This window comes from Aureobasidium pullulans (genome assembly GCF_000721785.1).
Source record: "Aureobasidium pullulans EXF-150 unplaced genomic scaffold scaffold_13, whole genome shotgun sequence".
In the NCBI taxonomy this organism is placed as follows: Eukaryota; Fungi; Ascomycota; class Dothideomycetes; order Dothideales; family Saccotheciaceae; genus Aureobasidium; species Aureobasidium pullulans.
In genome coordinates this window covers 453,708-480,143 of record NW_021941033.1, presented here as the reverse complement: position 1 = coordinate 480,143, position 26,436 = coordinate 453,708, and the positions used below count along the sequence as shown (strand labels likewise).

Here is a 26,436-nt window from a genome sequence, read left to right as displayed (position 1 = left end):
TGCCAGCGCGAAAGGTGATGCCGTGTTCGCCAAAACTCGCTTCGCCGGCCGAAGATCGCAGACTATCTATGCTGCGCTTCGACTGATGAGACTTTGGGGAAGAAGTTGCAGTAGAAGTCTTGACTACGGCGACTGGCGAAGGTGCAGCAGGTGGAGGAGAGGACAGGCCGAGACCAGAACTTGTCTGGACTACTGGAAGCCTGCTCATTCTTCTTGATGCTGGCTGCTTGTCAACCTGGCTATTCGTGTCAGGTGTTCCAGGTTGCTTCTCAACTCGGCTGTTTGTATTTGGTGTTTCGGGTCGCTTCTCAAGTTGGTTGCCTGTGTCTGGAGTTGCAGGGTCGGATGTTGTACCTGCAACTTCGTCGCTGGACCACCAACCTTCTGGACGCGAATTTGTTGAACGCTCGGTAATAGCGGATGCTCCTGGAGAGCCAACACTGATCAACTCTGGAGATGTCTTACCGCTAGGATTCCTGCTCTTGATCGACGAGCGACGAGGCGAGCTCACACGGAATGCTCGGAGCTTCCTCCTTGTGTCTCTTGAACCATCCGGGTCTGCAAAGTCCCATGTTGTGCTCTCTCCTTCAGAGTAACTGGGGATTGATGCTGGCAAAAGGCTCTGTGGTCTGGCTGGTCTGAATGGTGAGATCAAGCTCTTGCGTCCTGCGTCAGTAGAGTATGACTCCAAAGCTTCAAGGACATGCGGTATAACCAGCTTGTGCACATCCTCAGCCCACAAGAAGTCAAGATGCTCGTAATGCGGGATCTCTTTGGCCACGGTATGTCGGGGAAGCTCCTTAAGCATGATTTTGATGTCGACCAAGCTGTCACTTCCACCATATACCAAGACGATCGGAGTCTTGATGTTGCGAGTAGGGTACTTGGCGACCTTGTAGTATTTTGCGCCAGATGCAATCGACAAAGGGGCCTGCACCTCGTCATCGAACATTTGGAAAGTTTCGTTCCTGATAATCTGGAGCCAGTGGACGACCGACTTGGTGCTACTGAAGGAGAACAAGTGCGGATAAGCTGCCAGCTTCTGGTGTGTGGTGATGTTCTTTGCGTGCCAGCCGAACAGGTAGAGCAGAGCCTTGTCGATGACCCAAGAGAAAATGCCGGGATAGAGCAATGCCTGCCACATGGTGGTACTGCTCAAAATTGCTTTGCGACCGAAAAGTAGGAACAAAACTTCTGGAGATGCCTTGATGAAGGAGCTGACAATACCCATAGCTAAGCCTGGAGGAGCCATTGCAGGTGCAAGAGCTACAAAGACGTTGACCTTTTCATTCAGATTAGGATGGATGGAGAGGGTAGCAAAAGCTTGGGCGGTTCCTTGAGAGAAGCCAACATAAGAAAGTGACTTTTGACTAGTCGTGGCAAGGATGTAATCAATAGTGTCCGGAATGTCGTGGAAGGCAAACTGGTCGATGGAGTAATTCCAGAAAGCAGCACTTGTGGGAGAGTGATGGACGTTCTTCTTGGAATACTTGTTACCACGGTTGTTGCCAAGCTAGCTCAATGTCAGTTGATTGTGCCCTAGGCGTCTAAGGGGAAGATGAACATACCCAGACATCATATCCTTGGTCAACGAGGACAAAAGGTAGGCAACGCTCCTTCTCAGTCAGACAAACCCAGACCTCGCTGTTCATCATAAGACCATGGTGAAGGTAGACGACCTTCTTCTGAATGCTGCCCTCTCCACTGTTGACCCTCTGATCCTCTTCACCACGCTTCCAGCCGAGACGGTGCAGACCCAGTAGGTACCCATCCTTGGTCTGGACAATATGCTCCTCGGCATAATATCCGAAGAGCTCACATAGCTCAACAAAGTCGGAAGCTTGTGCGATGGGTGATGAAATGGCCTTCTTCCGGTTCCGCGACCTACGGCCTTGGGCACCCGAGAGTGAATTGAATATTTTACGCGAAAGATTGTAGAAGAAGCGGATAATGGGACCTGGTAGGGCTAGGGTGATGCCTCTGATTATGACTTCCAGACCGATCAAGACAAAAGAACCAAGCAGAGCCAGATACTCCTGGAGGTGCAATCGCCCGATAAACGGGATGCTAGGCATGTTGCGGGGGTGCCGATAGGATGATTTTCACAATATGAGGTCCTGACAGAAGATCTTGAAGAGTCTAGTTTTAAGAAGGCAGCGTGCAGAAAGCTGTTGGCCCCTGGGTACGTGCTACAATGCCGATTCGAGACAAAAGTCGTTTGATCAACGTCATGCAAGCATGTGAAAGGGACAGTCCGTGCGCTTCCGGGGTTGGCGCCTCTTTCGAGAGATCCGAGAGACACGTGAGGAAGGAACAATTAACTGACTTCTAGTTGGTTAATCAAATACCGTACATTGATTGACAATTCGTTCAAAGAATTACTGTCGTTCTTTCGCATTATATACTGGCAACTGAGATCTGCTCCATTCGAGTAGCAAGACTTGTCTCTGAGTCAACCAGTCGAATCTTCCACCAGGCTTTCACTCCGGCGCAAAAGACTCGATTCACCGCAAATATGCCATCTTCATGCAAAGACATCCGTACGCCATTGCCAACTGTTACCCAATCTACCGGTCATACAGAGGCTGACTCATCCCAGGTGCTGCGCTAGCCGAATGCCTCCAACAAAGCGACTGTATCATGGTCCAACGCCACAGTGCCGCCGATTGCCTTCGCCCGCCGCTCGTGGACACCCTTCCAACACGATGCCAGCAACTGAAGAAAGGCTACGGAGAGTGCAAGCGCGGTCTGATCGATATGCGCAAGCGCTTCCGAGGCAACAAGCCTGTCGCTTCTAGTGTCGAGATCGAAGCCGGCGCCGACAACCCGAGCAGACAGCTTTATGCTGGTAAGAGCGCTTTCGGTGATATCAAAACCACCGAGGGCAAGGACTCTCCCGAGGAAGACTCATAATCAGACAAGAGCAAGGAGACCTAGGGAAGCGGGACACGAGAAAGAGAAGATAAGGAAAGGCAAAATTTCGCATCTGCATATACACGGCGCACATTGTTCTGGTTGAGGGGGATACCACGGCGTTTTTCTGTCTATACGGCACTCCACTCAGCTTACATACGATACCACTTTGACTCGGAAGTGCAGTATGTCATCATTTCCTAGGGCCGGCTCAGAGCTCCGCCATCTGCGGTCACCCTCAGTCCATCACTAAAGTTGTCGTCCATGGTATTCGGAACGCAAGGCAGTCCATGCTATGTCCCAAGGATCATGGCCATCACTTACAGGTAGCTGCTGATCACAGATGCACAACACGTTGTTCACTCCAAAGGCCTAGACCAGGAAGCGAAACGATGCCAAAGTTTTGCCATGTTATTTGAAGCATATTCAGTATTCATACAAACGCTCTCAACCATGAACCAAAACGCCAAAATCCCGGGTATAATCGTATCACTCATTCACAAAATCATCAGGATCAAAACAGCCATCACTTGCTGCGCATGGGGCCCTCGAAGTGCCAATCACCATCGCTGGAGATGAACAGCTGGTTCCAGAGCTCGCGGGCCTTGTTCGCCTTTTCAATGAACATGTCCATGGTGATGCCATCCTCGCAAGCTATCGCAGGCTTGGCTGCTCGGCACCAACGACGGGCAAGGTATAGCTCCGTGCAGGGTGGTTGGCACATATACATACGACGCCAACTAGCCTGTGGGTGGTTGATCACATCGTCGGTAGGAAGGTTGTCGCTGGGGTACATCACGTTGACGTCCCTACATTTTCGGTCAGCCCGAGCCACCAATAAGGCTTCGTCAATCGCAAAGAGATGTTCTTACCAGGTCCAATAGCTCGAAGGACTCTTCAGAGATCGAGGGATGCTAGCGATGTCGTCTGGGTTTGTGTCTGGAGCCTCTACACCCTTGTCCGCATATTCCTCCTCATCTTTGTCACTAGTCACTCGGGGTGTGAAGGTCGGATAGCGACCATCCAGCACTCGTCGCAGCATCATGTTGTTTCTGGGTCGTTCGCTTGGTCGGTTGGCTTCGCAGGGGAGGTGTGAGTTAAAGGGCTTAGCTTTGGACCACGTTGGTCTCATGAACAGCAGTTGTTGCAGCTGGGGTGAATTTGAGATCAGGTCGTGCCAGAGTGTGTTGACACGTTGGGAGATGAGCAATTGGGTGGGAGGAAGCTCTGAGAGCACCATCTCGAGAAGTTCTGGTGTTTCGAGCACGCGTTGTGCAGCGGTGAGAGAGTCCATGGTTGGTATCAATGTGTGTCAATTGGTGAGTATGAGGAAGTCGCAGGAGACGGAAGATGATATAACCGCGGCAGTATCAGGATAGCAACGACGACGGACGGATAATTCGGAATAATATACTGGCGAGTAGATTGGATTGTGGGGAGATGTGGGATGTGGAGAGGAGATCAAGATCTGGAGATTGGCATGTGAATATGAGTCAAACCACCTTCTCAGAAGCAAACGGGTTTATTGCCCTTGTGATGGAAAGAAACAAGCAGAGTTGGTGAGAGATAAGGTGCTGGGCAGGCAGGCAGAGCTTCCCTCTTTAAGCTCCCTCCGCGCTGTGTTTCATTATTCCGCGCGATAAACAGCTCTGACATGCCAATGACTGGCCAGGTACCACGACAAAGGAAAAACAGCCTCTCAGAGAGCTCGATCAGAAGCTCCTGAATGCAAAAAATAGAGATAGCATCCAGCATGGGCGCACGTCATGGGCGTGGCTGCATGCGGGAGACGCATGCACGCCGAGGTTCAGGGTCTTTTGGCGTGCATCAGCCGATCCAAAATGCCCCTGTGACTTCTGGAATGCTTCGTGCTTCTTCCTTTCGCCCGGCGTCGACCAACCAACATCAGCTTACCTTGTTCTGTTCGAAGAATAGCCAGTTCATCCAGGCTGCTTGTCCAACATCCATCAGCTTATTATACTGTAGCTGGAGAGATGTAGCTAGCTAAGCCTTGCTTGGTAGAGGATGTGTGTTGCTTCAGAGAGGCTTGATCGCGTTTTGGCAAGGCTTGCTTGTTTGCTTATCGCTAGGTTGCGTATCACAGGTAGCATGTTCCTAGACTCTGGTCATGGTTACGAGCTTGAGAAACAGCGACGACAGGCGTCTGAGCCAAATGCAGTCAAGCAGTGAAGTGAGATCTGGAGAGCCGAACTCAACGTTCGACGGACTCTGCTCTATTTCAGTACGACGTTCAGGCTCTATTCCTACTCCTACAAAATTGGAAGAAGGTGACAAACAATCGACAGTCAAACGTAGCTTCTTGAAGGACGGTTGCTCACACCGACTCGACCTTAACAGGATCGGAAGTGGATCCTCCGATAACACAGCATGGTAAGACACAGATGGCAGGTAGCGCGCATGAATCACTGACAGGTACCATACAATGTTCAAGAAGCATAAAATCATTCATACATTAGATTATCATAGTCATAGGTAACCGCTTCCGCAGATCCTTAAGCAACAACGAAGCCCTTCCAGCCGTCGAGGGCGCCCCTGCACTCCTTCTCATACCTGGGGAAGCCACCAGGGAAGTTGAGCTGCTCTCTGGGCTTTCCGGGAATGTTGGCACCCATGTACCAGGAGTCGGTACCAGGGAACAGAGTCTTGTCTGAGAGTTCTGTGACGAGCGCATGCCAGCTGGTCTCTGCATCCTTGGTGGCCTCGATGGTCTGCTTGCCGGTCTTCTGCATAGTTGCAATGGCATCGACGATCCAGTCACCCTGAACTTCGACACAGGTCGGGCCATTACTAAATGCCGTGGGACCTTGAGCGCCGTACAGGAAGAACATGTTCTGGAGAAGGTCAGTAATGCTGTTCGAAAAGAGTCATAGAGCATGGGAAACTTACGGGGAAGCCATTGCAAGTCATGCCAAGGTATGTCCAGGTACCGTTCTTCCACCTCTCTGCCAAATCCTTTCCCTCGGTATCCTTCAACCCCATGTTCTTCATACCGCCAGTGACGGAATCAAAGCCAGTCGCGAGGGCAATGATGTCGAACTCTCTGAGCTTGCCGTCGCTGGTAACGATACCAGTCTCGGTGAACTCGGTGATGGGGGTTTCCTTGACATTGACCACATCATTCTCAGCTCTGTCCATCAACTCATAGAAGTTTTGCTCGAGAGAAGGACGCTTGGTACCCCATGCGTGAGGAGCCTTGAGTGGTGCGAGGATGTCCCGCTTGCGAGGATCGGCAATACGAGCTCTAGTCTTCTTGACCCAGAAGTTGTAGGCTTGGTCGTTGGCCTTGCTGTCGAACAAAAGATCTTTGTAATTGGCCAACCAGAACTTGAAGCCGCCCTCCGCCCACAGTTCTTCGTAGAACTTCTCGCGCTCCTCCTCGTTGTCGTCGAAGGTGTTCTTTTCGACGAAATCGTACGAAAATCCGGCAAAAGTGGTCAGGCGGTTACGGTAAATGTCGGGATATTCTGACTTGGCGTTCTGCTGCTCTTCCCTTGTCAGATCACGCTGACGCATAGGAAGACAGAGGTTGGGAGTTCGCTGGAAGACGGTAACGCTGGCGGCATCCTTGGCTGTTTCTTGTGCGATCTGGATACCGGTACTGCCAGTACCGATGACGGCAACACGCTTGCCCTTGACATTGACACCCTCGTCAGGCCAGAACGAACTGTGGTGTAGCTCTCCCTTGTAGTCGGTGAGTCCCTTCCAGTCGGGGAAGTGACGCTTGGCGGCGAAACCAATAGCGTTGATCAGGTATTTGCAGTGGGCAGTACGGCCATCCTCGGTCTTGACTTCCCAAGTCTTGGACTCGTTGTCGAATTGCGAGCCAATAACACGAGTGTTGAAGCTGACGTCCTTCTTGATGTCAAGCTGTTCCTCAACATGGACGAAGTAGTCACGGAGCTCGTTGAAGTCAGGGTACTTCTGGGTCCATGTCCAGTCCTTCCAGACCTTCTCGATCGAGTATTCGTAGATGGGGACTTGTGTATCGACGCGGGCTCCAGGGTAGCAGTTCCATCGCCAAACACCACCAAGCTCGTTTGCGGCTTCGAAGATCTTGACATTCAGGCCGACTTCGTCACGGAGCTTGTGTAGAAGGTAGACACCACCAAAACCGGCACCAACGATGAGGACATCGCAGGTGAGTTCTTTGGCATATGTGCTGTTCTCTTTAGGATGCATTGGTGCGTTGGGGTTGGTTGCACCAATGTCTGTTCGTAGATGTACCATGTTAAAAGATGTGTGAGTGTTCAAATGCAGATTGTGATGTCAAGAGAGGACTGGATCGATTTTCTTCGAGTCTGTTGATAGTCTTTATATCTATCCTTCGACCATCGATCTACGGCACGGGTTTCTTTCGGCATACCTTCCCAGGAATCGTCAATATACCCCTCTCAACCTACTGGCCGTCCGAACAAAGCAACTTTAGCGCACCGTCTCGTGGTGTCCCCATAGATCCATGATTTAAACATCTCGGAAGACGGATATCTACTCCGCAATCGCGGAGGGGGATGCGGGGGAGGCGAAGACGACTGTGGGGTAGGGGAAAGTGCGCCGAGTAGAACCCTCGGCAGACCTGCCACTTTTGGATGCGCTTGTCATATTGGGCAGTTCCGTGACTGCCACTGGTATGTGTAGACTATGGAAAGACTGCTTGGCTGGGCGGAACGAGCCCGAAAGGATGCTGCCAACTGTCTGACAACCAGGGATGGATCTCTCTCGGCCGCAAATCTTACGAAAGGGTGGAAGGAAGCTAAGAACCCTTGAATCTCGGACAAAGGACAAAGGACAAAGGACAAAGGACAAAGGAACTACATTGCAGAATCACCCTCAGATCCCATTGAGGAAATGCACAGGCGTCGGTATGTCCAGCGCTCAAGGTCTAAACACATTCCTCCGCTGAGAGTATGCAATTCTGTTCCAAGATCTAAAAGGCCAACGAAAACTGCATTGAACAAGTCTGCGCTGGCCTGACCGACGTACGATGTAGGACTCGCTGTCAATGTCGTCACTCGAGATATGGCATGGCCTGATCATGGGGAAATGTGTATGAATTGTGCTATACTACCAGCTACGTTATGCTGGGCTGAATTAATCATTAGGGTAAGGGCCGATATCATCAATGAAAGTGGGTGCAGACTCTTGCTGCTGGCCAAAGAGGAAAATAACCAAGGAAAAGAGGTAACACAAAGGAAAGGTCCTCTTCTCCTCTACCAAACCTCTGATGATTGATCCCAGCGGCGGCCTTGCAAGTCGCAAAGATATGCCAGGCACCGGGCCACTGGAAAGTCTGGGGTACTGGAGTACAAAGTTGAAGATCGTACCAAAAAAGGAGATCCGGAACGCCGCCGTCTCTCAAAACCAAGCGACCACGCTGAATAAGGTTCCTTTACGCCGTATGCCTTGTGGTCTGATTGAAAGGCTGGAATTGAGGTGCAGTCGAGCTTCTCATCATTCTGAGTTACCTTAGAGCTGGATTCCGGCATTGGCAAGCATGTCGTTCATCATGCTCTCCATGTCGTTCTCCTCGAGATCGTCGGACTTGGGAATTTCAGGCTTCTTGACGGCCTTGACAACCTTCTTCTTGTCCTCATTGAGCTTTTTGGGAGCTGAGAAGTCCTCCGAATCGTCTTCATTGTCGTCTTCGGGCATGAGTGGCTTTGGAGTAGCCTCGCTCTGCTTCTTGCCCTTGGCGGGGGTCCTCTTTGCAGGGGCCTTTGTGGCAGCGGGCTTTCTCTTGGTGGCAGGGGCCGAGGGAGTTGTGACTGCCTTGCCGTTCTTGATGGAGACATCACGGGCGCAGTAACGCTTGGTTGACTTTCCAGTACCAGCCTTGACAGGCATCCTCACTTTGGTTCTGTTGCCGTCCTCGTCAAGCGGGCGATTCGCGTACTTGCTTTGGTACTTTCTAGAGCTCATTGCGTCGGCAATGGATAGGCGGCGCATCAACTCAGCTCTAGTACCGCTTGTGTCTTCCTTGCGCACTTGCAACAGATCTCTGAGCTCCTGGATGCCGATGCTCTCGTCTTCGGTGTTCAATCGGGAGATGATGACTGACTTGTTCTCCTTCATGCGGTTCAGAAGCATACCGCGGGCACGGAGAATGTCGTGCAATTCATCGATGGTGCACATCTCGCGAGGTTCATCAGGAAAGATGCTGGTGGCTGTTTCGCCATCGTCGGCTCCAGAGGGCTTCGTCAGAGATGCAGCCTGCTCGCTAACTGTGCCGACTGCTTGGACCACACCAGAGAACAGTTCAGCACGCGCCTCGAGGGCAGCTTCGGCACTGGCGTAATCCTCGTTACGGTTCTCTTCCTCGGTGTTCTTAAAGGCATATCTGCTCTTGGGCTTGTAGCCTGGCTTGGTGCCTTCAGGCTCGGGAGTGACCCCACCGTTTCTCTCCTTCTTGCGGAGTATGGCAGCAACTTCCTTGGCGAGTTGCTTGTGAAGCTTTGTAAAGAACTTGTGTTTAGTCTCCTCGTACAAGCGAAGGTCGCGGGCCATGTTGACTGCACTCTTCTTACGCTCTCTGGCGACTGTGGCAGTGGTAACCTTGTTCTGACGATAATCCTCTTGTTCCTTTTTCTTCTGTGCCCGAATTGCATCTTGAGCTGCCTTACGTGCGCGAGCCTCGATCTTTGCGGGAGTATCGTTCTTCTTCGATTTCTTCTTTGCTTCGGCTGCGGCAGCGGCTTGCTCTGCTTCATCCCGCTTACGCTGCTTGAAGGCAGCAATACGCTCTTGACGCTCGCGAGCACGGCCTTCGGGATCGGGATCACTCTCAGGAGGGCATCGGGCAGTGCCATTGGCCTTGGCTTCAGAGCGCTCCTTGCAAGCCTTGGCTGAGTAACGAGCCCGAGCAAGACGCCTGTTCAAGTTTTGGGCAGTCCAGGTCCAGCGCTTCCGCTCAAGCTTCTCTAGCTCGACTTTGTACTTTTCTTCGGCAGCGGCTTCGGCTTCTTCGAGGAGTTCGTCCTGGTTGGTCAGTAAGTTGAAACGCTCGACACGGTTTGTGATGACTTACTTCTCCCATGTGCCAGTCGGTAAGCTCTTCGTCGAGCAGCTTCTCCTCGTACTCTTGTGTCTTCTTGCGGATGCGAAGCCAACGGCACGAGACGCTTCCAGGCTCATACTTGGTAAACCCTTGAGCGCGGAGACGTTGGGCAATCGTCAAGTCATTGTACCCCTTCTGCTTCATGTCGACAATCATCTGATCTTCCTCATCAAGATCAACAGTGATAGGCTTAAAGCTTGGCGCGTACCCGCCTTCGACACGAGCGTTCATCTTGAATCTCTTATGGCGTTTGTTGGGCATGATCTCCTCTACAGCGACTCGCTTCTTCGAGCCATCGCCCATGAAAGGGTTTGCCTTGGGACCCTGTGGAGTATTAGCAATGCAGATTCAGTTCGAACTATGGGAGAAACTTACATTGCCGCCAACTTCATCGTATTCGAAGTCGTCTTCCTTCTTGACAACCGAGTCGAGAGCGTGGTTGTATGGAATGAGGACAGCGGTAGCTAGAGGCCAGAATAATTAGCCATGAAGATAGAATGCCACACGAAATTGCTTACCCTNGCCGCTGAGAGAGAAGCAAATTGGCTGCTAAATACGCGAGTTGCGGCGCAGCGCGTGATAATCTCCTGTAGTGAACTGCTGGAGAGAGAACAATCTGGCTGCTGAAAACGCGAGTCACGGCGCAGCGTGTGGAAGTTTTCTGTAGTGAGCCGCTGAGAGTGAAGCAAGTGAATCGGCTGAACACGCGAGTCACGGCGCAGCGTGTGAAAGTTAATAGTGGTGAGCCGCTGAGAGTGAAGCAAGTTGGTTCTCGAGCTCTCTCCCTGGCCAAAGAGGCCGACCAAACTATCTGTCAAAAGGCAAGATGATTTTCAGATTTGAGTGATTGTCCAGAGAGAGAGGTCAACATTGCTTGCTCTCTGCGGACATTTACTCGTTCCCGAAAAACTTCTTGCATTTTGACAGGCATTTTCGAAGCCCCGCAGGGAAGAGGAGAGAGTCGAGTTGCCCCTGATTCTACCTATAGTTTTTAGCATCTCCAGGTACAGATTGACTTCCGATTTACATATCAAAATGCACAATGATTTTCGTGTCAGGGTGGTGGTCCAGAGAGAGTCCGGCCGATACACGCTCTCAGTGGACAATTGCTCAATCACCAAAAACATCTTGCATTTTGACAGGTATATTCAGAGCCCTGTAGGGGAGGGGAGAGTCCAATTTTGGTGCAACTAATCATGGGCTCACGAAGTTTGACAGGAAACGAAGTTCACCAAAACCATCAAACAAAGCAAACAGCCTCCCAACCACCTAATTACGTATATCTTCTTCTACACCCACACGATTCCCGTACACCTTCTCACCATTTTCCTATCGCAGCTCTATCATCGTCCTCATCTTCAAGTGGCAAACTATTGATTCGGGCCGTCTTTCCGTCGGTAGCCTTTCTAGCAGTCTCGAATCTCCTCTTTGTTCAGCCGATACCTGCACCTCCAATCCTATGTCACGAAACTCAAACATGATCTGAGAATCATTCGATCATTCCATGCTGCAGAGGTGAAGTGGTAGTAGCTTTGGCGGCCCGTTGCATGAATATCTAAAGCACGATGGTTGGAGACTGAGATGGCACGAGCATGTTCCCTCACAGAGCTAACGAGTAGGTACATATCAATACGAGCTCAACTGCGAACAGGTGGGTAGTAATAGGTAACGGTATAACTGATTGTGTAAAAGCTCAAGCAAAGGCACATGCACATGCATGGTCGAGAAGCATGGACAATAGTCCTGTTATACTTTATACTGACATCTGAGGAACTAATGGTCCATCTCACACCGAGCTAGCTGCTGGAACACCTTGTACCTTGTTGACTCCGCTCAAGCAAATCGTTCCCTGATGCCTCTAGCGGCTCCTGGGGTCTCATCCTGCCGTCGACAGGACTGCAGGAAGTCTGCACGAAGCCTTCTCACCTGCGCCTTTATACTCTGCAAGTGAGTGGGAAGCCGGACTTGGTCGATCAGAGTTCTCCCGGTTTCATCTTTTGCTCCCGGAAATCGTTTTCCCTTTGCTCACCTCTTGAACATGGCCAACGTTACCATTACACGTAGACGTCAAAGGATCGTACGTGGCAAGTCGCAAGCACGTTCCTCCATTCTCTTCACGAAGGACAGCGGGATCAGAAATATATCCATCCAAAGCGTTCTCAGAGCTTTCACCAATCAAGTCCTTGTACGACTTCGGATAGTAACATCGTCCGAGGACCTAAAGCGGGGTGGCAAGATTGTGCATCAGTCATGTCAGCAACCGTTCATCTGCGGCAAATGATACAACGCTGTCTCGGGCGGTGGTTGCAGAACATCAAGGATGACGAACCGTCCATGAAGCGTCCGGATCAAGCGTTCTGCAGTTGTATCCGGATAGCTGCAGCTCCCGACTTGGGACGTTTCGGAAACTTTTTATGATAGATCGCCACCGTGCTGTTTTTCTTCCTGGCAAAGTAAAATTGCGTGGTCAATCAGTGGACGAAAGCGCACCCTGGTCATAAGCAAAATTTCGGATCCGTTGTTGGCGTCACCACGACATCCTCGCTGGTCCCAATCAATGCCGAATGATCATGAGCGAGCCAACGATTAGCATGGAATTCCTTGTTTAGGTCGCAGTAAAATCGATACGACTGACAGCTGGCGTCTGCAACGACGGAGAAAATACTCGAATTTCACAGTACGTTCCGTGGTGCTTCGTTACAGAAGAGGATAAGGATGACGGAGACGAGTATAAATGTCGGCAGGTCCGCAGCTCCACTCTCAACTATTCAACCCGACATTTGGAGCGACTCCAGAATATTGCCCTACTTTCCTACTCATCTTACTCCCTTTACTCATCCTGCTTCCTCAATCCTCTACTCATTCTACTTCCTCAACCCTCATCTCGAAGATAACAAGGCCCACCATGTCCAGCCCTCTCTCGGCTGAGAGTGACGCACTCGGGTGGTACGATATCACCAAGACGTACTGCATCATCGGCATCGAGTCAAGCAACACCGGCATTCTAGACCGCCCCGAGAATGATCGTTTCGTTGCCCAGATCCAGCCCATGACTGGTCTAGGAGATGGCTTCGACGAAGAAGAAGGAACACAATCTGGACTCGCGTTGACATTTGGCATCGACACGTTCACCGACGTGACCGAGGGCCATGTCTTCGGACGGGATGCTGAAAAATGCGACATTTTGCTGGACGAGGAGGATGGCGATAGAATTGATGATGTGCACTTTCGAGTGCAACTGGATTACACACAGAAGATTCCTGAGCTGGATGTCTACAACTGTAGCGCAAAAGGCACTAGGGTCGATGACAAACTGCTTTCTGGAATCGGGCAGAGAGCCAGAGTCTACCAGGGCGAAGTCGTCACAATCAAGGCTGGAAGCATATCACTCACACTCTTATTCCCCTTCATAGACCTCAATAACCGGAAAACGCGCTCCAGATGGGCAGAACTGCGAACAACAGCGTGGTCCCTCCTCCGCCCTTCCGTCCGTCAAGCCTTGATCCCCCACGACGCCCGCCAACTCTACCTCGACGCAGAAGAAGACAGCATATGGCTAGACGCGCGACCCTTCCGCCTCGAAACCGGCAGCATGACCGTCACCCTCGCCAAAGGCAGACAAAAGCAAAAAACCGGCTTCCCCGTCGTACTCAAAAAACTGCGCGACAGAAAGGGAGACGCCAGAGAAGAGCGCATAAACATTGGCGAAACGGCAGCCATGACACGCGTCCGTCACGAAAACGTCGTTTCCGCTTTTCGCGAACAGTGGCCACAAGGAAATGTGGTTTTGGTCGAATACACACCTCACTCCAACATCAGCGAGTTCATACGCAATCACAACGCTATGAGGTTGAAAGAAGACGCCGTGATGGATTTGGCACTGCAAACCTTGAATGCGTTGTCTTATCTGGGTTCTCAAGGGATATCCCACCGCGATCTCAAGCCTAGCAAAATCATGGTCTTTCGAACCGACCCTCCGCTTTTCAAACTTACGGAATTCGGCGGTGAGGATTTGATAGATGCGAGGAGTTATCTCAACGACCGCATAGCAGATGACACAATCGACTACATCGCCCCCGAAATCTTCGAACGCGGTGCCGGCGCGCTTCCCTCCAAAACCGATGTATGGAGTTTAGGAATAATCATGTGGGAATTGTTGGTCGGCAGCACACCGGTGCCGTTTTTGGAAGATATGAATTACATGTCTTGCTTCCGCGCGATTCTGAATTGGCAACCTAGAGTGAAAGAGTTGCAGGAATATGGGGTCAGTGATGAAGGTCAGGAATTGGTTATCAGGATGGTGGAGAGGGTGCCGAAATTTAGACCTGATGTTGAGTCCTTGAAGGGGGATGAGTGTTTTGATTATTTGGAGTATGTGAGGAAGAATGAGCCTTGCGAGTGAGTCGATCCTTCCAACAAACTCGTTTGAAACGGACATGCTGACTTCTCCGTCTAGTCTGCAAGATTGCTTGCTGTGAAGCAACATTCGATGGGATACAGGCGGTGGAGATCTCCTTTCAACCAAAAAGCATGGGTTTACTGATAGCATTACACTGCTTTGGCGTTTCGTTCGGATCTTGGGTGATCATGACTGGCATAAACTAATATCAAATTGCCTTCGGGAACGCATACATAGTGACCGGTAATCGATAATCAATAATCAAGACCCAAAATTCTTCCATTCAACAACCACTCGCCCTGCATGCCCTCCCCTAGTGCCACCAACAAGACCATAATTTTTGGTTGTTTACGGCTACCTGGATTGTGGCTTTGTAAGGTGCATCAGAGCGAACAAATGGGACCAATGATTTAGCAGTGGGCATAAACAGCAGCAATCACACGAGTGTTCAGCACAAGACCGAGAGACAGATACATTCATGATGAAAAGGGATCGCTCAATGCAATCATCGATACAATAAAGTTACATGTTTTTCAAAGAGCCAATGCGGAATCCTCCTCTGCGTTCGTCGTCGGGGGCATGATAGAAGTCGGAAAAGTCGTAAGAAAATGAAACGGGTCTTGTAGAAAGTCAATACAAATCAAGGCTGTCTGTCAGCGCCACCGTGGCCAGACCTGTCAAATAGAGTCAGCAACTTGTCAAGCAAGTGTTGGAAATTGAACATGGGAAACATACCAGAATTCCTTGCCAACCTTGTCACCCTTCTTGCTCTTGTCTTCTCCAAGCTTCTCGTTGGCCTGGTCGGCTCTCTCGTCCATTTCCTTGTTATGCTTCTTGACGTCCTCAGGAAGGTCTTTCTCGGCAGGTGCAGGGGCGTCGCTCTTATTGAGCGCAGGCTTCAAGCCTTTTGTCGACTTGGGGTGCTCCTCACTCATTCTTCTGGCCATAGTGGAGAAGCTCTTCTTTTGTTGCTTGGCTGCGTCGGTGTTGTTACCGGTGCTGGTGCCCTTGGTAGCACCGCCACTACCTTGGCCGACCTTAGGAGGTGGTGGGCCAGGGTGTTCCTTGTCGGCTGAGGGGTTTGCGCCTTGTGCTTGAGGGTCCTCGCCCTTGGGATCACCCTTGCCGCTACCGTAGTCTGAGGTGGCCATTCTTCTGGCCATGGTGGAGAAGCTCTTCTTCTGTTGCTTGGCTGCGTCGGTGTTGTTACCGGTGCTGGTGCCCTTGGTAGCACCGCCGCTGCCTTGACCGGCCTTGGGTGGGGGAGGACCGGGGTGCTCCTTGTCGGCAGAAGGGTTGGCTCCCTGTTCCTGAGGGTTCTCGCCCTTGGGGTCACCCTTACCACTGCCGTAGTCTGAGGAAGCGAAGCGTCTGCCGCTGACGCTCATGGCGGGGCTGCGGACAAAGGCGCGAGGGGCATTGCGGACAAAGGTAGTGCGTAGAGAATTCATGATAATTGATGTGATGTTTTGGTTGTAAGGGAGGGAAAGAGGAAGACGAGAATTGGAAAAACAATTGAAGCAATCGCGTATCGACCCTGCGGGAGAAGCATGACATAGCTAGAGCTTGCCCAGGTGAGCTTCCACGCATGGTGACATCATGGCTTTCTCCACAACGCTCGACCCTGTCAGCCAGACCACGATCAGCCATCGTGAAAAGCTTCTTCTAGATCGGGCGTCCTGGAAATGCTATCATCTTGACTATCAAAGTGATCAGCTGGTAGTCTGCTACGATGATTGTACGAGGCATGTTGTTTAGTCAATCATCACGGTTCGAGGGAAGCTTGACCAAGAAACGGATTGGAAGGCACGCTTGATGCAGTAGATTTCCAATGCAAGAGTTATCCTGCTCAGACTCATATATCCAACAGGTACAACGTACAACTCTGACCCAAAGTAAAAAATAAAAACAGCTCGCTATGTCAAAACGCTATGCAATCAATCCAATGCAAGAGTGGCCTGCTCAGAGAAGAAGCTCATCATCAAGCATACTGCCTTCTGCTTCCCAAGCTTGACTATCACTCCAAGTATGTATTTTCTGAGCACTTTCTCCAGTATGCCACGCCTGCGCCGTGCTCTCTTCCCTCCATTGTACATCATCCGCAGCATTACTACTCGCGTAGTACGCTGACCTTGGCCCCGGAGGTCCGATCTTGACTTTCGCAGCCGAACCCCAAGCGCCAGGACTAGCAGGGTAGTACTTGTATTTCTGCTGGCCCACAACGATTTTCCACAACCACACTGTTGAAGATACAAGTGGTGATAGTATCGGCATCAAGGGCCGTGATGCCAGAGTGGGCAGAACATAGGGGAAACGTGGCGCGTGTGGATCTACACCATATCCGCGCATTCTAGTCGCGTATCTGGGAGGGCTGACAATGGAGCTGAGGATCCATTCGGTGAGGAGCCAGGTCCAGAACGTTGTGCATAATAGGCCGAGCCAGGTGAGTCGGAAGCCCAAAGGTGCTCGAGCATCGCGACGGAAATACCAGCCCCAGTACTCGTTCCAGGCAGCGCGAAGCACACTGGTTGGACGACCACATTGAGCACACTGTGTGCCTGTCGTATGCTGATGAATGTTTTGGACGTTGTTCATTCGAGGTTTGGAACCTGTGGATGCGGATGCAATAGCTTCATCCAACGCAGTATTGTGTTTGGCTTGTGGTTTGGGTTCTGCTTTGGCACTTGTGCCTCCCATTCGTTTCTTGAGACCTTCTAAAGCAAACCATCTCTGCCGAAGGTCCCTATCTTGTTGTGATGTTGGTGCTGTGTCTACCGCTTCTTTCTCTTGTCCTTGGGGCCTTTTCTCGTTGTCTGTATGAGTCGTGTTCTGCTTTTCGGCAGACTTTGAAGACTCCGGCTGAGCAGAAGGTACGTCGGGAAGATCAAGCCTCATGGTATTATCAGCAGATGGAGCCATCACCTCCTCCAAACTGGCAATAGTAGAATCGCCAAGCGTGGGATCGTCCTCTTCCCTTCTCTTGCCATCGCGAATATCCTTGAGGACGGCGTCCAAGGCAGAGGCTGGAAGATTCGGCTCGCTGATTGTTCGCTGATGGGAACTTTCTGCAATTGGTTGGAGGGAGTCGGACGTTTGACGTTTGGTCTGAGTTGTTGTAGAGGCGCTCGATTGCCTGGCAGTCTGTGGCGTATCGACCCAGGCGCCCATGACTACGGGTGTTTTCGCAGGCAGTTGTCGCTCGGCTGGCCGTGAAGGAGTGACCAAAGGCTCTGAAGAGGCAGGTTCTGAATACGCAGGTTCTGGGCCTCTAGGCTCTGGAATCTCTACTACTTCTGGCGCTTGCGACGAGTCTCCTTGTTCGACATAGACAAGTTCAGGCCCTCTGACAACTTCAGGAGCTTGTGGAGAGTCGCCTCTGAACAGCGATCGCGTAGATTGTTTCGGGTGTTTATCCGACCAAGCAGTTTCCTGGCGGCTAGCAATGTTGACTAGCGCAGGATTTTGGGCAGAGGTAGGTGAGGGCGAAGCACTTGGAGTCCTTGACAGCCTTTTAAGCAATGCCAGGGAGTCTGTCTTTCGCTGTGCGGGTCGTGGAGTAATAGAAGGCATGGATGCTGAGGCTTCGACCGTCTTGTAAAGGGAGCGCGCGGAATGTCGTGGTTCTTGTGGGATGTTCTCCTTGTTGGAGACGGACCTTCTGAGTCCTTGGGCCGAGCTAGGTGCAGTGTATCTGTCTCGCTGCGAAAGCGATATTGTCTCATTTGTCGACTGCTGGTGTGCTTGGCGGCGTGTGGACGATGTGGCGCGGCTCTCGTATGTGTGAATTTCGCGCTCACGAATTTGATCAATGGTCAAACGGGATCGCGAGGGTACGCCAGGCGTGGAGACCAGCAGGGAGGCAGCACTGAAATCCTGGTCTGGGTCCCATTGATCAATATAGCTGTCCTGCTGTTCGACTATGGCCTGCTTCGACACGACGTGGGCGCGTCTCTGGGCTGGAGAGACATGAGGCGGCGAGTGCAAGGAAGCATTCGCAGCATCGGCCCAGTCTATGTTGGGACTTGAATGTATGTTGCTCGGACCCTCATCATGAATGGAGCGCATCCAGGAGTGATTGGGTCTTCCTTTTCTTCCCCATGCTCGCGGCGGGTTCAAGGGCGGGTCGGAGGCGGTAGAGCCAGAGGCACTAGCAGGATGGTGTGGTTCGGGAGAGTATGAAGAAGGATTGTGAAGATTGTTGCGTTCGAGGTTGTCGAGGTTCAGAGCGGCGCGAGGCAGAGGTTTAGCTTTCCTAAAGGCTTGCGACTGGGTCAAGGTCTGGATGCGCTGGGCGTCTTTTGTATGCTGAAGCAGTTTGCGACCAAATTCGTCCGAGCCGTCCAGGGAGCTGAAGTCGGAGAAGTTGGATGCCTCATCGTAGTGCGACATGGCCGCGACGACTTGTCGACGAGTTTCGAGCGTCGAGGCGCGTTATGAATTGAATTTATTGATGTTTATGGCAGCATGCAGCATTGACTGAGTGTTTTCACGTCCAACCGGCTGAGTAACATGGTCTGCTATACTTCATACCCACAAAAGAAGATGATGCGACCAGGAATTGAGCGAGGCGACAATTGGTATAGAATGTCTTGTCGAGTTGGAAAGTTGTTGTTGACGTCTTTGGCTTTGTTGATGCCTTTTCCGTTGTCCAGGGTCACATTCGAGGTCCGAGCTCGGCACCCCACGTCGTCGTCGGCGCCATGGCGTAGACACGCCCGCTCATAGCGACAGCAGGCAGACGACTTGAAGACTTCCAATCCACCTCCCCTCACGTACTGCAACCATGGCTCAAGTCAACTGGCGCTCAATCGACATCGACGCTCTCGACCCCGAATCCTCATCCAACTTCGACCTCTCCACCTTGACTCCAGCTGTCCAACCCATCAGCCCACAAGACGTACAAGCCCTCAGCGGTCAGATCAGACAACTATGGCGCGGAGGTGATGCTGAAGGTGCTCTCCGTGGTGCCTTGGAAAATGCCCCGTATGGAGCCGACGCTCAGTCAAAGGACTCGTACTTGCAGACTGTCACCGAGGTCTTGCAACAAGTCCGCACCGCCGACGTGGGTCCTTTACTGCAGCGCATCTACACATCTGAGGGTGGATCGGAACTCTGCGATGTCTTGATGAAGTACCTGTAATTCTACCCTTGGTATCAAGTCTCGTCAATGTATACTAATCCTTCCCAGCTACAAGGGCATGGCAAGCGGTGCTTCCACCAGCAACCCCTCCAAGAACGTCACACCACAAGTCACCGGTTTCTCACAGGTTCAGCCTCGCAACACTGCCGAAAGTCAAGGTGGAAACATGGGTGTCTTCTTGAGTTGGCACGAAAAGGTAAAGCCTCTTACCTGGCCTAGTCATGACATCTCTTACTGACGTGATTTTCTACAGGTAATTGAAATCGCAGGCCCCGGTACCATCGTTCGCGTCATGTCAGACAGGAGAACTGTCTAAAACTGCCAATCATCCATGTACATTACGAAAATACCCAACTAGAACTTTCTTCATATCGAACATCAGGCAATTCGATCCGTCAGCATCAAAATAGCGGCCAGCCGCGACCAGTACGGAGACTTTGCTTGATCAGGAAAGCTGAGTCATCACGATGGCGAAAGATGGACAAAAGTGTGCTTGAAGGTGTAAGTCAGGGCATTGAAGCTTTCTCATTACTCTTCATGCCAAATGTATGCTATGATTCTGTCGTCAAAGTTCCTCCAAAGAAAAGACGCCGTGCATGCAGTTTGAAAATCAACTCTAGTGGGTATCTGCTGCAAACAACAAAACAAAATCAAACAATTTCCCGTCATTAAACCAATCCGTGGATATGGTCATCGTCATTAATAAATGTCATCGACTTCTCGCTCCAAGCGAGCTTCTGATTCATCGTCCCGCTGGGCCTTTGTTTAGACGTGAGCAGGGTTGACAGCAGGTGCGCTGGAGTCAAAGCTGTGGTGGTTGCTCTGCATCTCCATTGCGGGCTCCTGAGTACGAATAGGCTCGTGGATGTGAGCAGGCTGGGGGTGGTTGGGGGCGAGGGTCTCGGGTTGCTCGCCAGTCAGGGGGTTGGTCAAGGGCTTCTCCGAGGGCTGGCCATTGACAAAGTTTGACTCAACATCGATGTTGTTCTTCTTGGCCTCGCGAACATGAGTGCTCCAGGGACCCATCTTCTCATCGTGATTCTTGCCGACGACAAGGATGACGGTGCTAGCGATAACGAAGATCCAGCCGATCCAACCAAACACGACTGAAGTGACGATACGGGCGCTGTGCTTGTAATCGAGAACAATCTTGCCGTTCTCCGTAACGAGTCTGTTTCCTTCCGCTGTGCTCACACCGGTCACGTATGCGCTGTGAGTAGCGACAATGACGGTCATGGCGATACAACTGGCAAGGTGGATGAAGATACCAGCAATGGCCGAAAGCTTCCAGCCAAGTCTGACACCGTGATCCTCATGTCTCTCGGGCCAGATCAAGTCGAAGAAGAAAGCACCACCAAAGATGGTGGCGACGTAGATGCCAGCAAAAATGTTGTAAGAAGCAACACCAACATAGTCGTTGTTGTACTCGTTGGCAGGAGCACCATGCGATTGAATGTACTTCTGCTGACTAACATATCTGGAGAGAGCATCGGTTCCGAGAGATTCTGATACAACACAGAAGATCATGGCGAGTTGATAAACGATGAACTTTGTTCTTCTCAGATGGTAGACTTTGTTCCACATGTTTGCATTGCCGAACTTCGACCATGTAAACTCGCTGAAGGGCAAGCCGAAGATGACGGGCGCCATCTTGATATGTTGTGAGGGGTGAGGTTGACCGAGAGTTGATGTGATCTATGCAACGTTCCTGGTAGAGGTATATAAGAACAATAGAAGGTGGCGAAGTATGGTTGCGTGCTGCCGATATGATTGATTTACAATCGTAAGTTGAAGACGGCAGTCGGCAAGGTAGATGGTCCGAGGTATGAAACGGAAGAGGAAAGTCTGATGGAGTGTGGGAGAAGGGCGAGTTTAAGAAGGGAAACAGCAGTTCATCATCTCCGTACTCCAAGGGACCACCCTCGTAATCCCACGCCTATCTAATTCGCAAAGCTTGCTAATCCGACCAAATTTTTCCTTGCGGCCGTGAAACCCCGTCGTCGCTTGACGCAGCGCGTGTAAGCGGATCGGTCGTTGATGAGCTTATTTTTCGGGTGGCTTGCCGATCCTCACGTCAGAGGCTTAACCCGCGAGGACATCTCCATACGATTGGACCTCGAGCACACCTCAGAGCCTCATAAAAAGCTTTTGTCAAGAAACATTCGCCACCTACATATACCAAGCTCAAAAGTAGCTTGTCACTGCAATCCTTCTCTCTTGTTCCCGGATGCTGTTTTGTCAGTTCGACTTTCGTTTCGGATGCGATCAATTTCATAGCCATCCAAGCACAGACGATCTTCAGCCTCCTCGAAAATCGACGTCAGTGGACCCACCTGTATGCGGCAGAGCCCAGCAGTGAATCACAACAAAATTGTCATGACGGAAGCGGATTCTTGACCGTAGGAGGTGCTAAGCAGAGGAACTACTCTTGTCCAATCTCTAACGTCTCATCGTCTTCGACGATCTGTGTGTATCTCCACACAGTCTTCAGAGATTTACTCAGATCAACTCCCGAATCGTGATCATATGGCTCGGTGGTACTATGTGTGCCTTGGACCCTAGGGTGGTTGACTGAAGTAATGAGACAACTACCCGGCATTTGTTCTCCTACAAGTTGGTTGTCAAGGGAGTGATTCCCTCCAGACATCATTCAGTCAGAAGCAGAAGAATACCAAAGGCCTTGTTTTTACAACATGCAGACCCCTGGAGTCGGTTGCCATGCGGAGACGTTGGCGGCCATGCCGACCCTTCGACCAATAACGGCGGAATTAACATAGCGAGTGGCCTTCAACTAGTGTCAAGACCTGAGCCCTGCGTGCTGCGTTTTCCGCCAGCCAATTCAAGTTGCTTCAACCAGCAGAAACATGAACATTGAAAGAGCACTTTTCGACAACCCTGACAGAACGGTGGACATCGTAGCTTTTCATCTTTGCCGCGATGGTCTGGAGAGGATGTTCAGATGCGCGCGAGCTCACTGCAGCCATGCCTACCTCCGTCCGGCTCGGAACATAAATTGGCCATTTATGAGCTGTACCATGTCGAAACAGGAGAAGCCGTCCGCAATGACTGCACGCTGCTTGACCATAAGTGCTGCCACTCAATTTTGATACGCTTAGCTCGACGTTCCCAGACCGAACGCGGAAACCACTGGCTTGCAGAGAACTATCTGTCATAGTTCTCTGTGAAGGCGGAAGGATGCTCCTCGAGGAATATTGATACATCTGCCGTCACTATTCCAAGTTCGTTCCGATAAACAATGTGATCGACGACTATGGTATGCACCAATGTGATCTCCGCCAAAGCGAGGTTCGATGGCAGTAGTCGTGTCATGCATAGCGATTTCGCGGCAAACATCGAGCGCTGCAGTCCACCGCCGTCATCAGCGAGGCATACACATGGCCACTGGGCGGACGTTTTCGTCTTTCAATGTTCTATCCTAACACAATCGCAATCAACCAGGTGACAGCTGGGAGTGCAGAGTCGACGCACCTTCGTCGCTCATGCATCTGAGCCGGATACTTCGCACTGCGATCACTTGGTTGAAGTTGCACTACATTGTGTGGTAAGGTAACCGTCATGGTTCGACGTTGACATGGCGCCATAAAACCAGAAATGAAGTGGCTGGTTGATGCCAAGACATTAACACAACACATGTCAAATGTTTGGATCGAGACGCGCGGGGAACTCTGGACTCTGGGGTCAGGCTAGAAACGCATCATATATTAAGCAGAGAAATGGGTAGAAATGATTGAAGGGGAGATGTGTGAACATTGGACTGCTGGCCTGTGGTCTCTACTGAATGGCATTGATAATCCTAGAAAGTGTCAGACTCGGAGTGTTCTTGGTGCTGCAGAGAACAAAGCAGAAATCAAGCTCGACAACGGGTTACGTCACTGGTGATCATGGATGGCGTTTTTGAGGTAGCTCCAGCTTTGCTCCCATCAAACAAAATCTAACGCGTGCCTCCTCCTTCCGTCCTTCTCATCAACCCATACCTAAGTTTCTTTGGTATTCGCAGATATGAGATTCAATTTCGCAACCGCCGCCGTTCTCGCTCTCGGCGCGCAGTCCGTTACTGCCAGCACATGGTTCAGCAAGGCTGGTAAGTGATGAATGTTTGTTGATGACAGCTGGCTCGCAACCCTTCTGTACACTGGGTGCGCTTCTGCGCGCTCCGTGGACGATCTGTGTTGGGCGGCACAGCTTTCCGACATGGCCATTGAGCCACATTGACACTGCATGCCGAGGATTGAGGCTAACAAATGTTTAGCCTACAACAAGTGGCATGAGACCGAGTTGGAGAGATGGCTCTCTGACCACGATGTCCCTTACCCCACCCCTGCCGACCGCAAGGACCTTGTCGACCTGGTCAAGAACAACTGGGACGACAAGATTGCTCAGCCCTACAACAGCTGGGACACCAAGCAGCTCCAGAACTACATCTCCAGCTCCGGCCAAGAGATCAAGAAGGGTACCGAGCAGAACAAGGACAGCCTTGTCAGCCAGGTCAAGTCGTACTGGCATGAGACTGCCGACCAAGCCTCGGACGCCTATGCGTCGGTCCAAGACTGGGTCTTCGACAGCTGGACCGACTCGCAGATCAAGTCTTTCCTCGACTACCACCACATCCCTAACCCCTCTCCTCGCACTCGCGACACCCTGCTCCACTCTGCCCGCTCCAACTACCAGTCCGTCGCCAAGAAGGCCGGTGAGACTACCGCTTACCCTGGCAACTGGCTCTACACTCAGTGGTCCGACTCTGATCTCAAGGCTTGGCTCGATGAGCGCGGCATCCCTGCCCCTCAGCCCAGCTCTCGCGACAAGTTGATTGCTGCTCTCCGCCGTAACTCCCGTACCGCTGCCAACCAGGCTCAAAAGGCCGCCGCCTCTGCCTCACAGTCCGCTGCCGGCGCCCAGCAGTCTCTGTCTGACCAGCTCCTCAACTCCTGGAGCGAGAGTCAGCTCAAGCAGTGGTTCGACAAGAACGGCATCAAGGTCCCCCAGGGCTCCAAGCGCAACGAGTTGATGGCTCTTGCCCGCAAGCACAGCGCTAAGCTCTCCGGTGACAACGTCTCTGCCTCGGCTTCTTCCCTCTACGGCGAGGCTTCCAAGTCGGCTTCCTCTGTCTACAATGCCGCCTCCGGTGCTGCCGGCAGCTCTGCCTCTTCCTTGTCCGGCGCTGCCGCCAAGTCTGCCTCTTCTGCTTCCGGTGTCTACGGCAACTCTGCCTCTTCTCTCTCGGGTGCTGCCGCCAAGTCTGCCTCGTCCGCATCCAATGTAGCCGGCAGCCAGTTCGCATCCGCTACTGACTCAGCCTACGGATCTGCTCAGTACTGGTTCGATTGGGCCAAGGCTCAGGTTGGTATTGGTGGTGAGCAGGCCAAGTCTTCGCTCGCTTCCATCTCCAGCGTTGCCTCTGCTTCCGCTTCTTCCCTTTCCAGCGTCGCTTCCGTCTCTGGCACTTCTGGCTACAGCGCTGCCACTGATGCCGCTGGCTCTTCTGCCTCTTCTGCTTCCAGCGTTGCTGCCAAGTCTGGCAACAGTGCCTACGATGCCGCTGCCGCTTCCGCCAAGTCAGCCACTGATGCCGCCGGCAAGTCTGCCTCGTCCCTCTCTGGCGCCGCTGGCAAGTCTGCTTCATCTGCATCCAGCGCCGCCTCGGTCGCCGCCTCCAAGTCCTCTTCCTCTCTCTCCAAGGAGGCTGCCAAGTCTGCCTCTTCCGCTTCGGCTTCCGGCCCCAAGTCTGCTAGCTCCGCTGCCAGTGCCGCCTCCAAGGCTGGTGCCGGATACGCCCAGCAGGCTGCCGATGCCGTTCAGGAGAACGCCAGCTCGGCCAAGCACAGAGCTTCCGAGGCTGCCCAGAGAGCCGCTGACTACGTCAAGGAGGAGCTCTAAGCTATTCCGTTCATATATCCACCAACCCCAGCAAAGTAAAAGGCGAGATGAATCTTTACGAATCATGATGAGTTGAGGAGGAAAATGACGGTCTCTGTACTTTTATCCTAGTTCAACGACACTGATGACCCCCCAAAAAGAGGGATTATTTGCTACTTTGCTTTTCTCCCCTTAGGTAGCTTTCAAGAATGAATTTTCTTTATTCGTTATATTCTGTTCGTAATGTCTGTTTTCGTGATGCTTGTATTTAGTGTGTGATGTAGCCGATCCTGTTATGTATCTTGTCATCACATCGTGGTGTGTTGAACAACGAGCGGCTCTCAAGCATCAATGTCATTGCTCCTCAGACCTGACATGTTCCTTGCTAACGTGCACAGATGAGCTCGTTTTACTTAAACAGGATCTTCGCACATGTACTTTACAGAGAATGTTTGCAGAGCGACTGCCCTGTATTCACATCTGAGGCTGTTGAGCGCATCACCCTGTCTTCTCCTTGTTGTCACCACCTCCCAACCCACAAATGTGTCTGAGCCGCAATCTATGGCTTACTTGCTGATCTCTGAGGGCTTAGGAATCTTAGACAGGTGCTGGTGAGAGGTTGGTTGTGTTCAATTCGATGTTGATGTTCGGATTCGTGTTTGGCGTGTCCACGCGTTCGAGATATTTGTTGCTGAAGAACTGACGAAGGACAAAACGCAAACTTGACAGGCGAAAGGGACGACAGTACAGGAAAGGGTATCGAGCGAGGCAGATACTATTCGACTATAAAATGTATGGCTGCACTTACGATCGCACGGGTAAGGACATATCCAAGATGGGGACATGTCTAACCTGGAAGGTATGGTGTGGACAGGGTTACTACCCACAGACTACGAGTGACAGCGATCTTTAGACCATTCTTTGCAGACATTGATTACATTTCAAGCTCCAATCATCTCATGAGCTCAAGCGATGTCATCTCATAGATCAAAGCTATATAATAATTGTACCCATCATAATCGTAAAGCTACGTCGAGC

At 51.6% G+C, this 26,436-nt stretch overlaps 11 protein-coding genes across 11 annotated transcripts; 4 read left to right on the top strand and 7 right to left on the bottom strand.

Annotated features, from left to right (window-relative positions):
• Window positions 1-658: 658 nt before the first annotated feature.
• M438DRAFT_261147 (alpha/beta-hydrolase) lies at window positions 659-2,075 on the bottom strand (the record flags this gene model as incomplete). Its single annotated transcript, XM_029899778.1, has 2 exons — window positions 659-1,513; window positions 1,569-2,075. Coding segments are annotated over 2 exons (1,362 nt in total), but the record flags the coding sequence as incomplete, so codon positions are not given.
• Window positions 2,076-2,515: 440 nt separating this feature from the next.
• Window positions 2,516-2,913, top strand: M438DRAFT_277257 (uncharacterized protein; the record flags this gene model as incomplete). Its single annotated transcript, XM_029900912.1, has 2 exons — window positions 2,516-2,540; window positions 2,600-2,913. The coding sequence occupies 2 exons, from the start codon at window positions 2,516-2,518 to the stop codon at window positions 2,911-2,913; spliced, it is 339 nt and encodes a 112-aa protein (XP_029759003.1).
• Window positions 2,914-3,439: 526 nt separating this feature from the next.
• M438DRAFT_336786 (uncharacterized protein) lies at window positions 3,440-4,207 on the bottom strand (the record flags this gene model as incomplete). Its single annotated transcript, XM_029903920.1, has 2 exons — window positions 3,440-3,722; window positions 3,786-4,207. 2 exons carry the CDS (start codon window positions 4,205-4,207, stop codon window positions 3,440-3,442), a joined length of 705 nt encoding a protein of 234 aa, XP_029759002.1.
• Window positions 4,208-5,417: 1,210 nt separating this feature from the next.
• Window positions 5,418-7,174, bottom strand: M438DRAFT_398363 (cyclopentanone 1,2-monooxygenase). Its single transcript, XM_029909359.1, has 2 exons — window positions 5,821-7,174; window positions 5,418-5,765 (listed from the first exon to the last, which is right to left on the bottom strand). The coding sequence occupies exons 1-2, from the start codon at window positions 7,159-7,161 to the stop codon at window positions 5,427-5,429; spliced, it is 1,680 nt and encodes a 559-aa protein (XP_029759001.1). The 5' UTR covers window positions 7,162-7,174; the 3' UTR covers window positions 5,418-5,426.
• Window positions 7,175-7,968: 794 nt separating this feature from the next.
• On the bottom strand, window positions 7,969-11,658 carry M438DRAFT_406993 (uncharacterized protein). Its single transcript, XM_029909877.1, has 5 exons — window positions 11,429-11,658; window positions 10,504-10,534; window positions 10,361-10,449; window positions 9,956-10,309; window positions 7,969-9,906 (listed from the first exon to the last, which is right to left on the bottom strand). The coding sequence occupies exons 1-5, from the start codon at window positions 11,462-11,464 to the stop codon at window positions 8,398-8,400; spliced, it is 2,019 nt and encodes a 672-aa protein (XP_029759000.1). The 5' UTR covers window positions 11,465-11,658; the 3' UTR covers window positions 7,969-8,397.
• A 1,232-nt stretch (window positions 11,659-12,890) lies between these two features.
• Window positions 12,891-14,463, top strand: M438DRAFT_336783 (kinase-like protein; the record flags this gene model as incomplete). The annotated part of the gene is made up of 2 exons (XM_029903919.1): window positions 12,891-14,383; window positions 14,442-14,463. 2 exons carry the CDS (start codon window positions 12,891-12,893, stop codon window positions 14,461-14,463), a joined length of 1,515 nt encoding a protein of 504 aa, XP_029758999.1.
• A 465-nt stretch (window positions 14,464-14,928) lies between these two features.
• Window positions 14,929-15,926, bottom strand: M438DRAFT_347043 (uncharacterized protein). The gene is made up of 2 exons (XM_029905814.1): window positions 15,120-15,926; window positions 14,929-15,058 (listed from the first exon to the last, which is right to left on the bottom strand). The coding sequence occupies exons 1-2, from the start codon at window positions 15,833-15,835 to the stop codon at window positions 15,025-15,027; spliced, it is 750 nt and encodes a 249-aa protein (XP_029758998.1). The 5' UTR covers window positions 15,836-15,926; the 3' UTR covers window positions 14,929-15,024.
• A 253-nt stretch (window positions 15,927-16,179) lies between these two features.
• M438DRAFT_347042 (uncharacterized protein) lies at window positions 16,180-18,982 on the bottom strand. The gene has a single exon (XM_029905813.1). It carries the CDS (start codon window positions 18,771-18,773, stop codon window positions 16,347-16,349), a length of 2,427 nt encoding a protein of 808 aa, XP_029758997.1. The 5' UTR covers window positions 18,774-18,982; the 3' UTR covers window positions 16,180-16,346.
• Window positions 18,983-19,167: 185 nt separating this feature from the next.
• On the top strand, window positions 19,168-19,840 carry M438DRAFT_276989 (Arp2/3 complex 16 kDa subunit ARPC5; the record flags this gene model as incomplete). The annotated part of the gene is made up of 3 exons (XM_029900892.1): window positions 19,168-19,520; window positions 19,573-19,720; window positions 19,778-19,840. 3 exons carry the CDS (start codon window positions 19,168-19,170, stop codon window positions 19,838-19,840), a joined length of 564 nt encoding a protein of 187 aa, XP_029758996.1.
• Window positions 19,841-20,289: 449 nt separating this feature from the next.
• On the bottom strand, window positions 20,290-21,183 carry M438DRAFT_322075 (uncharacterized protein; the record flags this gene model as incomplete). Its single annotated transcript, XM_029902945.1, has 1 exon — window positions 20,290-21,183. The coding sequence occupies exon 1, from the start codon at window positions 21,172-21,174 to the stop codon at window positions 20,290-20,292; it is 885 nt and encodes a 294-aa protein (XP_029758995.1). The 5' UTR covers window positions 21,175-21,183.
• A 2,295-nt stretch (window positions 21,184-23,478) lies between these two features.
• M438DRAFT_406987 (uncharacterized protein) lies at window positions 23,479-25,627 on the top strand. Its single transcript, XM_029909876.1, has 2 exons — window positions 23,479-23,626; window positions 23,795-25,627. Exons 1-2 carry the CDS (start codon window positions 23,545-23,547, stop codon window positions 25,417-25,419), a joined length of 1,707 nt encoding a protein of 568 aa, XP_029758994.1. The 5' UTR covers window positions 23,479-23,544; the 3' UTR covers window positions 25,420-25,627.
• The last annotated feature ends 809 nt before the right edge of the window (window positions 25,628-26,436 follow it).

What these genes read in the sequence shown, in the direction of transcription:
- M438DRAFT_406987 (XM_029909876.1), top strand. Translation starts at nt 23,545, where the DNA reads ATGAGATTCAATTTCGCAACCGCCGCCGTTCTCGCTCTCGGCGCGCAG. An exon ending in CACATGGTTCAGCAAGGCTG is followed by an intron (nt 23,627 to 23,794) that starts GTAAGTGATGAA and finishes ACAAATGTTTAG; the next exon opens with CCTACAACAAGTGGCATGAG.
- M438DRAFT_347043 (XM_029905814.1), bottom strand. Translation starts at nt 15,835, where the DNA reads ATGAATTCTCTACGCACTACCTTTGTCCGCAATGCCCCTCGCGCCTTT. An exon ending in AAGGTTGGCAAGGAATTCTG is followed by an intron (nt 15,059 to 15,119) that starts GTATGTTTCCCA and finishes TCTATTTGACAG; the next exon opens with GTCTGGCCACGGTGGCGCTG.
- M438DRAFT_347042 (XM_029905813.1), bottom strand. Translation starts at nt 18,773, where the DNA reads ATGTCGCACTACGATGAGGCATCCAACTTCTCCGACTTCAGCTCCCTG.
- M438DRAFT_398363 (XM_029909359.1), bottom strand. Translation starts at nt 7,161, where the DNA reads ATGGTACATCTACGAACAGACATTGGTGCAACCAACCCCAACGCACCA. An exon ending in TGACTTGCAATGGCTTCCCC is followed by an intron (nt 5,766 to 5,820) that starts GTAAGTTTCCCA and finishes GACCTTCTCCAG; the next exon opens with AACATGTTCTTCCTGTACGG.